This window comes from Zophobas morio, unplaced genomic scaffold (genome assembly GCF_036711695.1).
Source record: "Zophobas morio isolate AGI-343-1 ecotype UQ-CSIRO unplaced genomic scaffold, CSIRO_AGI_Zmor_V1 ptg000005l, whole genome shotgun sequence".
Taxonomy (NCBI): domain Eukaryota; kingdom Metazoa; phylum Arthropoda; class Insecta; order Coleoptera; family Tenebrionidae; genus Zophobas; species Zophobas morio.
This window is the reverse complement of record NW_026972110.1, coordinates 14505178-14516079: the sequence shown is the minus strand read 5'-3', so window position 1 is coordinate 14516079 and position 10902 is coordinate 14505178. Positions and strand designations below refer to the sequence as shown.

Genomic DNA, 10902 nt, shown 5'->3' with positions numbered 1-10902 from the left:
TTAACAGTTTTTGTGAGAAATACTCAAAAAGATACAGGTGAAATATTTTTTATATAGATACATATTTGGCATAAAAAACGACTGAGTATCTCAGTTGTAAGACTTTGGTAAAACAATTACTGAAAAAAGAATCAAAATTATGACACCAAAGCTATACAAAATAATACATAAAAAAATTAACAGTTGACAAATTTAATGTCTCAGTCAAAACATTTTTTTTTTTAAGAAACGTCTTTTGATAAATATTTTGCAATATTGTCGTTACTACTGTTAAACGTTATGTTTTCTGCATGGAATTTTCGGTACATTTTCAAAATGCAATATCTCCATTATTAACAGACTTATGATTACGAAATTTTAAATACAAGCTGTCCATAACTTTCTTCATATACAACAGTTTGGAATCATACTTTTTTTAATTTTAGTAAAAGTTTTGCATATTGTATCTCAAAAAATCAATATATCAATTATTTAAGGAAATTTTCCGTGTTCCGACACGGTTTTCAACACTGTTTTCAAATTACAAAACTCCAGAAATTATAGTAGATATATCGTCGACTTTTTTGACAGAAACGAGACAGTAAAAAAAAGCTTGTGTTATAGAAGCTGCTAAAAACTTCTTTTTACTATATCTAGGTTCCAACAAATAAAGTCGAAAATATATCTCGTACGATTTCTAAAGTTTTATAAGCTGAAAAAGTGGTGAAAGCCGCGTTCCAAAATTTCCATAAATAACTGAAATATTGATTTTTTAAAATATATGATGCAAAAATTTCAATAAAATTAAAAAAAATATATGGTAATGAACTGTCCACAAAAAAAACTATCCCCGCATTATATAGTGAAAGTTGTGGACATGTTACATTTAAAATTTCGTAACAATAAGTATGTTAATTATGGAGGTATTACATTCTGAAAATATATTGACAATACCATAAGAGCCAAACGTAGCACAACATACCAGATTGCAGAATATAAATGTGACATGATGGCAGTAAGTTTTATGTATTATGTATTCTTTTGAAATAGTTTTAATTAACTTTTATTAAATTGTTTTGTTGTATTTGATACTTTTTTAAGATTTTATTGCTATGTTCTTTCTAACTCTGTCATTACTCATTATAAATGATATTTTTTATAGATGATTTTTCCAAAGTTTTCGATAAAACGTAAAAACTAAAAGATTGGAAGCTTTATTTGACTTTAAAATTCGTCTAATACCAAGCAAAAATTATAAAATTTCATAATAAAAGTATATTCAGAAAAAAATGTGATCTTAAAATTTCAATTCTGGTCCTTCAAGTATTCTTTTAAAATCGACATTTTTGGAGAGATATTTAATCTTTCTATTTTACTCGACAGTGACATACTTCGTGCGAAATACATATTTTTTATTTAATATTAGTCTGTTATTAGTACTAACTAACTAAATGGTTTTCGTTTTATTTATAGCTTACAATAATTATTTAATTATACGTGATGTTTTGCAGATAGAACAGTCCTGCAGCCTTTTTCTGCACTTCCCAAAATAACTACATTGTTAATTCCTGGCGCATAAAACTTCACCTTATTATCTCTAAAAAAATCTTAAGATTTTATAATTTGAATCTAATCGTTTCGCAAACAAAAAAATTGCCTCAAATCGTTCCAACGCTGTGAAATCAACGGATGATTATAATTTTTTCTATTTTACCGCTGACGTGAGGTTTGCCGTAATCTGCCATCATGAAACTGCTATATAAAGGACGGTTAGATGATCGCTCTTCAGTGGTAATAAACTAGCACAGCCATGAATAAGCAAATCGCAGTCGTTACTCTTCTTATAGCCATCGCCGTCATCGCCACAGCTTACGATTTTAACGACCCGCTATTTAGTAAGTACAATTTCGTTAGCGAGGTGTGTACTCAACTATTTCATTGAAACTGCAGACCAAATCCTGGCCGATGAGCTGGCGGAACTTCACTCGTTGGAGGATGAATTCCAGCATCCCAGGAGCCGTAGGGACGAGGAAGCGGTGAACTTAGATAAGGACAAGTGTAGACCCTTCAGGAGGAAGAGTTGGTGCTGCGCTGAAGAAACTACCGACGCGCTGCACGAGAAGAACAGGGAGATAAAGAGGGAGTGCTTCAAGAAAGTGACAGGTAGGGATAAGGATGGGAAGGACAGCAGAGACGGGAAGGATGGGTTTGATCCTTTCAGATGCGATAAAGTGGAGAAACATAGGAAGGAAATGACGGTGAGCAACTTTATAATATAATAATTGTTGTGTTAGTTAGATTGCGCGGAAAAGCCAACAACTTGTTTTTAAGTGGTTCATCAAACACTGGTGAAAAAATTTGTTTGAGCTGAAACTTAAACATTTTCCTGGAATTATAATCCATGTAGAAGTAACAATTTCACTGAAAAATTCAGGAATTAAGTGAATTTTGACAGAGTTTCAGTTTTCTAACTGCTTCTCAAGTTCCAAACTACTTTTAATTAATGTGCCAATAAACTTGCAAACACTTTGTTTTCAATATATTTTAATTTTTAAGGATAAAGATTAAATAAACGGTAAATGATACTCTCAATTAACGCGGTATAGTTATTGGATAATTTGTCCAATCATAAATTCATAATTTTCAAATTACTGTGGAATGTGAAAACCAACCAAACCAATATTGGTGGCAACAGAAATAATAATGTAGCATTTTTAGAATGCGACAGAGTTTAAAAAATAAACACAGGTTAAAAAAACGTGAATAGAGTAAATGTTTGAATTGCCCTCCAGGTCAATAAATCAGTCTGTTTAAGTTTGTGATAAACTGATACTGGTTTGTTTTACATACAGAAAACTAGAACAAAAGTGAGAATAAATTAGATTTTTGATCGAGCTTTCAGTTTGCAAATAGAGTTGTTATTTTTAAAAAATCTATAGAAATTATGGAAATGCATTTTCCAATTCACAATGAAGTTAGTTCTTTTCAGTAATAATATTTAATATGTTAGATCACAATAATTGTTTTTGGACAGATATTTTTATTACGAGGTTTACTACTATCTAAGTGCTAGTTAAAAGGAAGTATCAGTGTTTTCATTTTGAGCAACCCTATTAATTTAAAATTTTGAATGTGCCTTAATGATAATCAAAGTTTGTATGTTCGTCCCTTCCAAAAAATTGATTATTTTGAAAATTTAATTACTTTAAGTCTTACTTAAAATATGTTGCTTTTCAAGCTATGGCTTAATCACTCAGTTACCTGTATTTTTAACTTCACACAATCCTGTTGTCTTAATTATGAATAAATATATCCCCACCAAACTGCTGATTACGTCATTCGGAACAATTATTAAACAAATCTAAAAACTAAGTGAGTGAGTCACTAAGCGCGTGGTCCTCGATATCTCATTAATTACTTGTTAGAAAAATAGTTACACATTAAAGTTACAGCATACAGTAAGCTTAGTTGACATATACATTGTCAAATTTTATGAGGAAGAAGACCAATACAACGTTTCGAGAATGTATTTTTCTAGCCCTGAAGAAGAGAAAAATACAGTCTCGAAACGTTGGCTTAATAATCAATATATTCATTGGTCATCTTTCCTCATTGTATGGTCTACATCTATTAAAATTATTTTAGACAATGGAATTTTTGTTTTTGAGGCACAGCACGCATTTATTATTATTATTTCTTTTTAATAGGACAACCTATATATTTTTACTTCCCAAGAGTAACTATAGTAATTGAGTCCAGCGGGCGAATTGGCACTTTCATATTTTCTCTTTGTGTCATGACCTCAAGAGTGTGTCAAAAGTGGCTGGCGTCTATATCCAATTTTATTAGACACATAAACTCCAAAACTACTGGACCGATTGTTGTCAAATATTGTATGTATATTAGGGATATCATGTACATGGTTAAACGCTATCTAAAATTTGCCTAATCAGCCCCACCACCAATAGAATGACATCATCTCCAAAATTTATAATAGTAAGTTTTTTTTAAATTTTATAAAATAAGGAACTCCTGCACTTTTGAATTTTCAATTTTTTGTTTTTAAACTGTAGATTTTTCAATGTTTCGACTGTTTATATTTCGATTTCTCAATTTTTCAAATTCTAAATTTTTCTTTTTCACGAATTTTTAGTTCTTCTAGATTTCAATTTTCCGAATTTTTTAATTTTCGATTTTTCAATTTTTTGAGATCTCTCGGTTTATCGAGATTCGGATGTTTCAATCTCTCGATTTATCAATTTTTCTAGTTTTAACTTTTCAATTTTTCGATTTTGAAAAATTAAAAAATAAAGTTTTTGCAAGATTAATAGGGGCAAAATCAGTTTTATCTTAACAAATACTAGGCCCGCCCACCCGCCCCCTATTTTCTCAGAGGATATGTCATTTGCTAAGATAAGACTGATTTTGTCCCTATTAAACTTGTAAAAACTTCTTAAATGTAAAAGGTGTTAAGTTGCATATTTCCACAGCAACGAGTTAATTCCTAAATCTGATTTTTCCAAACTTTCGATTTTTCAGTTCTTCGATTTTTTTATTTTGCGATATATTAATTGTTCAATGTTTTAAATTTTAGATTATTCGATTTCTCGATTTTTTTATTTTTTAGTTCTGCAGTATTTCCATTTTTCAATTTTTCAAATTTTGACATTGCTAAATTTTCAGTTTCCCGATTTCTCATTTAATCTATTTTTGATTTTCCCATTTCCCGACTTCTCAAAATTTCGATTTTTCAGTTTTTCAATTCTTCGATTTTTCGACTTTGCTTTTTTTGTGTTTCGATTTTCCAATTTTTTAATTTCTCATCTTTTGGATATTTCTTTCAGTTTTGCGATTTTTCAATATATATTTCGATTCTTCGACTTGTCGATTTTTTTATTTTTTGAATTTTCAGTTTTTTGTTTTTTAACTGTAGATGTTTTAATTTTTCGACTGTTTTATATTTCGGTTTCCCATTTTTCGATTTTGAAAAATTAAAAAATAAAGTTTTTACAAGATTAATAGGGGCAAAATCAATTTTATCTTACCAAGTACTAGCCTCACCCACCCGCCCCCTATTTTTGCCAAAATCAGTCTTATCTTACCAAGTACTAGCACTTGCAGTATGTGGATACGTGTCGAATTTAAACCCTAGACATCCAGATTTTTGGAAAAAAAAACTCTGTATAACAATATTTTGCAATTTAACTTTGAAACTGCGAAACCTAATGCTCTTAAAAGTTATCGTAATTATGGTAAATCTTTATCCCCTCCAAAAAAATTGATGACGTCATCTTACAATTTTGCCGAATAAATTCTCTCTGAAAAATACAAAATATTATGATTGTATACTTGTGGTTTATCAACGCACTCACAGTTTTTATAGTTACTTATATAGGGTGATTCAAAAAATTAATGGAAAAGTTATCTTATTGATTAAATCAGCCACTGCACAGTCGAATGCTTTGAAATCTTATAGACATGTTAAACGTATCGTAAGCATGGTAAATTTTTAATCCAAATATATCTCTTTATTCCCCTCAAAAAACTAATGACGTCAGCTCAAAATTTTGCTGAATAAATCCTATCCAAAATGCGCAAAATATGATGAGTCTATACTTGTGATGTGTTATTGCATTAAACATTTCTGAATTTGTTATACAAGGTGACTCAAAATTAATGAATGAGTCAATTTATTTTATTGATTAAATCGGGAATAGTTCACTCTATTTTTCCAAAAATTTGAGGAGAGGTATGTGTTGTTGTCATATAAATAAAATTGAATTTCCATACAGAGAGTGTTCATTTATAAAAGAAATTTAAGTATTACATTTTTCAAATATCGATAGTTAATTTTTTTTTAATAAAACAAATTGTATTTTGTTATTGCGTCTTTTACCATAATAGTCACAAGATAATTATGACTTACCTTAATAAGGAAATCTGTTATTGAATTTTTAATTGCTAAGACATAATAGCTAAGGAACGTAGGTATGCATTTCATGTTTCACAGCTCGTAGAATACGAACATTCCAATTTCTCGTTTTCAGTTGTTTGCGGTCTGCTCACCACCATATTAGACAATACAAGCAGACCTGTTGCTTTAAAAGTGTAGATACACTTTAAGGTGATACGAACGATAAAATATTCATTAAAATTGATTCATTTGTCCCCTCCAAAGAATTGATAATGATAACGTTATAATACAATTATTGTTAAGTAAATCTTATGTCAAGTGTGCAACAAAGCTCCTCTTCTTACGCCTGGATTACTTCTTTAAATTTTATTTATGTATATGAATTCTCTGAACAAAGTAAGTTTATATAATCCAATTTTGCAATTTATTTATTTTTTCCTAATTTTGGGAATAGTAACTGAAATTGTTGCATTTATTCCCGCCAAATAGTTGATGAATTCAAAATGAAAACATTATGACATACATTTTTATTAAAAAAACGTACCCTGAGATACGGTAATATTTATTGTGGTTTAGCATAAAGCTTATTATTTTATTTTTAGAAAGGTAAATATGTATATAAAATTCAAATTCTTGTAAATAAATGTATGAAAAAATACATTTTATGGATTTTCTCAAAAACAAATCCTTTAATTTCATAATTAAAATTAAAATAATGGTTACTATTGTTATTATTTCACATAAATATAATGTATTGTACAGTCAATATAACTTCCCACGCTTTTTTTCTATACCTTACCTCCCTGGGAATTTTAAATTGAGCTTTTAACTTTTTTGGGTAAAATTAATCGTCACGTTAAATCAATTATGACACGACGTTTACATACACAAAACCTGTCAAACTTAAACTACAGAAGTTAACCAACCATACTACTCTATAATACTATATATTATACGATAAATATCTAAGGTTATTATAACGTCGCAGAAGTAACAGATAATAATTTAAACCACGAAAAAACTTGTTGTTTATTTTCTAGATGACGAACAATATAATAAATACCTAGAAATAAACTAGTTGTGTTCATGCCAAATCTTTATTTTGCTATTTGTGTTTTAATTTCTCTATTTATTTATTTATCATTTTTTCTTATTCCAGTGCGTCGTCCAGTGCGTCGGCCAGCAAAAAGGCTTGGTAAGTTTAAGTACACCCCAAGGTCTAACTATTGCGAAACTAAATCACTCGTATCCTGTCCATGATTAAAACCACTATTAGGTTTTTTCAATTCAAAAATAGTCCCGAACGCACGCAACACAGCACAACATCCACAACACGACACTGATACCATCACTAATAATTGCGTTATTATTCAACAGCTGGACGAGGACGGTAACCCCAAAGAGGCCGAATTTACGGCTTTAGTGAAAGAGACCATGTCGAAGGAATCCTGGTTCGCCTCTATCCAGGACAAAGTGATTCCTACATGCTTGGCTGAAGCCAGGAATGCCACAGCCAACCGCGATACCTCCGATACTGAATCTTGTAATCCGGCCGGCGTTAAACTCGTGCACTGCTTGTTTAGGGAAATTCAGCTCGGTTGCCCTGCCGAGCAGATAAAAGATCAGAAAGCCTGCAATAGGGTCAGGGATAAGATCAAACGCCACAACGACTTCTTCCCGCATCCGCCGCCGTCGTTCCTCCACGACGAGTAAATTAACGACAACCTGCCGGGGCTATTAACGAGCGTTTTCTAAAGGGGTTAATGAGTAGGCGTATTACTTCCTTAGTGCTAGTTTGCTGTGTTATATTGTTCGGTTTATTGTTATAGTATACCTTGTATTATTTAAAGATTTATTACTTAATTAATAGAAACAAGTGTTTAAATAAAATCTGATGTATTTATTTCATTGGTTAACGAAAATTTTGAGAAACGACATGCTATTTGTTTATCGTATAGGCATCTTTCGTACGTGGCCACTGCTAAGTAATGTTTCTATTCGTTTTTACACTCCGTTTACCGAACAGATGTAGTTGTAAAAGTGCGTGATCTTCATGTGATCTTCGTGTGATCTTCTAAAACCCTAATATTAGCGGTCGTGGGATGTGGGGAGTTGAATTGAGCATGACCGTTTTCACACAGCTCAACGTAATACCTGTCCTTTCCACTTAGGTCAACTGGAGCTTTCACCCTCACTTGTGCCTTAGTGTCGTCGTGCTTGTTGTCAGTTTCCTCTCGATTTTCGCGTGTTGTGTTTTAATCGTGTATTCAATATTTTCTGTAAATCAGTCTTTTTAAAGACTCTTATTCAGCTTATTTTGGAATGGAAAACCAAGTCCAATCTCTGATTATTATAAATCTGGAGGGATTGATCCCGATTCAGAATTTAGTTTCTCGGACAGTGATAGATTAATTTTTGAATTCCAAGAACAACTTTAATAAATCTGAATAAAATTAAACTTTTGTTATTATTAAGTGTTTTATTAAGATGGCTTTGTATGCCAAACTGTCCACTTTACTAGAACACTCATTTTTAATGTCAATTTGATGTCCTTTTTTTTCTAATTTAAAAACTGAAAACGTTTGGTTACACTATGTCTTTGAAATACATGTACAAAAAAAAATGATGGAGGACCAAATATAGATATACTAATGTACTTTTACAAATCTTAGCAACCATGAAGCCACAAAAATCCCGGTGGTAACGATAATGACAGGTAAGATACCAAAAAAATTGTCATGTCTGAAGAAAGAGTGCTAAGGTAAGTATATGGTAGTATTCAAGTTAAACAAAGCGAAGCTTAATTCAGAAAATATAAAAACAATACATAAGGTAGATAATAACTCAATATTTTCTAATATTCATCTACAATAGTGAAACCTCCGGAAACAATATGAGAAGCTTTTAGGAGCTATGGGTTGCGCAGTTGTTAAGTTGGGCGCTTTTTTCTGGTATCTGTGGAAAGTATTTTTACTTCTCGAGTGTAAGCTAAAGAAGTATTGTAATCGAGTCCATCGGGCGACTCCCTACTTTTATGTTTTCTCAATCTTTCATGACCCCTAGAATACGAAGAAATATGTTTCTCGTTTCCGTCTGCCTGTCTGTCTGTCTGTTTGTCTGTCATCTGTCCGAATTTTTATTAGACAGGTAATCTCCGAAACTGGGTGAGTCAAACGTCGAAGCGGGCAGACGTGTCGAGAATCGCACTGTGAATAAAAGTGATCTGAAGGCATAAAAACCCAAGTTAATAACTGAACGCGCATAATAAGGACAAAAACAAGCTATACAAGGTAAAAGAAATAGTCAAATTAAACCACATTGAAAGATTACAGCAGCAAAACGCGGGAAATAAAAGACATTAAATTTTTTATCGCTCAACTGACTGATAAGGCAACTCGAACCGTGCACCGCGCGGACACGTCTATCGGCAGAGGCCACAGAGGTCACAAAAAAAAACGAAAAGCTAATGACCAAGAGAAAAAAAGACGAAAGTAATAGTTCACCGGAAGAACAAAAAGAGTATCAAAGAATTAAAAATAACGCAAAATCACCAACGAAGAATAAAGAATCGAGGCAACAAAAAGAATTCGTAGACGCCACAGAGGAAGCAGAAATGGAAGAACTGATGAAGAAAATGCTCTCAGAGCTAAGGAAAGCCGTAAAGGAAGACACGATGGAGCTTAAAAACGAGATAAAAGAAGACATAAGAGCAATTACAGCCTAAAAATCATGAAAGTGGAAATAATGGAAAACAGAAGCAAGATTAAACAAAGTGGAAGAGAAACACAGCAGATCTTAGACAAACTGGGAAAGAGAAAAGAAACAAATCACAGAGGCCCTGATCAAGACAGAAAACAAAATGGAAAAGATAATAAACGAAAAAATACGCAACAATCTAGTGATTACCGGAATAGAAAAGACCAAGCAAAGCGAAGAAGAGATGTCAGAAGCAATAGGAAGTATGTTGGAAAAGGAGCTCGAGATAAAATCCAAGATAAAAAAGGCATAATAGAAATAGTTAACTTCAATGATAAAATAACGATACTTTAAGAAAAAAAAAAGATTAAAAGACAAGAAGTTATATATTGATTCTAAAATGACAGAGAAAGAAAGGCAAATACAAAAAGAAGTAAGAGAAATTGCGAGAGACGACGAAAGGAAGAATAAAGGATCATTGATCAAAATAGCTTTCCAAAAATTAACAATTAACAACGTCATGATGAAATGGGATGTAAATGAGGGAAAACTTGTTACAGAAAAGCACACAAAAATGAACACAGAGACCTGGATTCTGGATTCTTAATTTATGGGGGCTGACCGTAGCCAGCCGGCAAGTCCATATCAGGGTGTTTTCCCGCTCCTCTAGGCGTCAAGCCACCCAACTGCTTGAATGTACTTGAGTAATACAGAAGGTGGAAACTCCCTGATATTTGCTATACTAGGCCAGATGTCCCCTAGTATGGATTCCCTGTAGGCGGCTAGGGCTGGACACTCAAGAAGAATGGGCTCAGCTGTTTCCTCTTCTTCATTGCACCCACGACAGATTGGGTCTGTTACTACCCCTATCGTATGTAGATGTTTGTTAAACTGGTAATGTCCCGTAAGGAATCCTACCAGTTTACGCAGTTTGTCCCTTGAAAGTGAGAGATAAAATTTCGTCAACTTACGGTCTGGTGTCGCCATACAAGCTCTACTATGCCGGCAGTTGCTCAGCGTCGCCCATATCTGCTCATGGCGTCTATGGGTATATTGCTTTACGAGTTCGTTCGAGAGGGCGACCGAAGGCGTGATTACCGGTTCGGGTCCCCAGAAGGGCATGGGCGCGGTTCGCTTCGCCATCTCATCTGCCCTCTCGTTTCCTTCGTTGCCACTGTGTCCTTTGATCCAACAAAGTTCCACACTATTCCTCTGCGTTACATACTTTAGCGTTTGTCTGCACTCCCAAACCAGCACAGATCGAACCATACAGCTGTCCAGGGCTAATAGTGCAGACTTGCTGTCAGTAAGTA

At 32.8% G+C, this 10902-nt stretch overlaps 1 protein-coding gene across 1 annotated transcript; it reads left to right on the top strand.

The window, feature by feature from the left end:
• The first annotated feature begins 1759 nt into the window (after window positions 1-1759).
• Window positions 1760-7783, top strand: LOC135122832 (uncharacterized). The gene is made up of 4 exons (XM_064047280.1): window positions 1760-1874; window positions 1930-2237; window positions 7053-7088; window positions 7271-7783. Exons 1-4 carry the CDS (start codon window positions 1790-1792, stop codon window positions 7604-7606), a joined length of 765 nt encoding a protein of 254 aa, XP_063903350.1. The 5' UTR covers window positions 1760-1789; the 3' UTR covers window positions 7607-7783.
• The last annotated feature ends 3119 nt before the right edge of the window (window positions 7784-10902 follow it).

Excerpts from the sequence above, each read along its gene's own strand:
- LOC135122832 (XM_064047280.1), top strand. The coding sequence starts at position 1,790 with ATGAATAAGCAAATCGCAGTCGTTACTCTTCTTATAGCCATCGCCGTC. Across the intron at positions 2,238-7,052 it reads AACATAGGAAGGAAATGACG|TGCGTCGTCCAGTGCGTCGG; the intron begins GTGAGCAACTTT and ends TTCTTATTCCAG. Across the intron at positions 7,089-7,270 it reads TCGGCCAGCAAAAAGGCTTG|CTGGACGAGGACGGTAACCC; the intron begins GTAAGTTTAAGT and ends ATTATTCAACAG.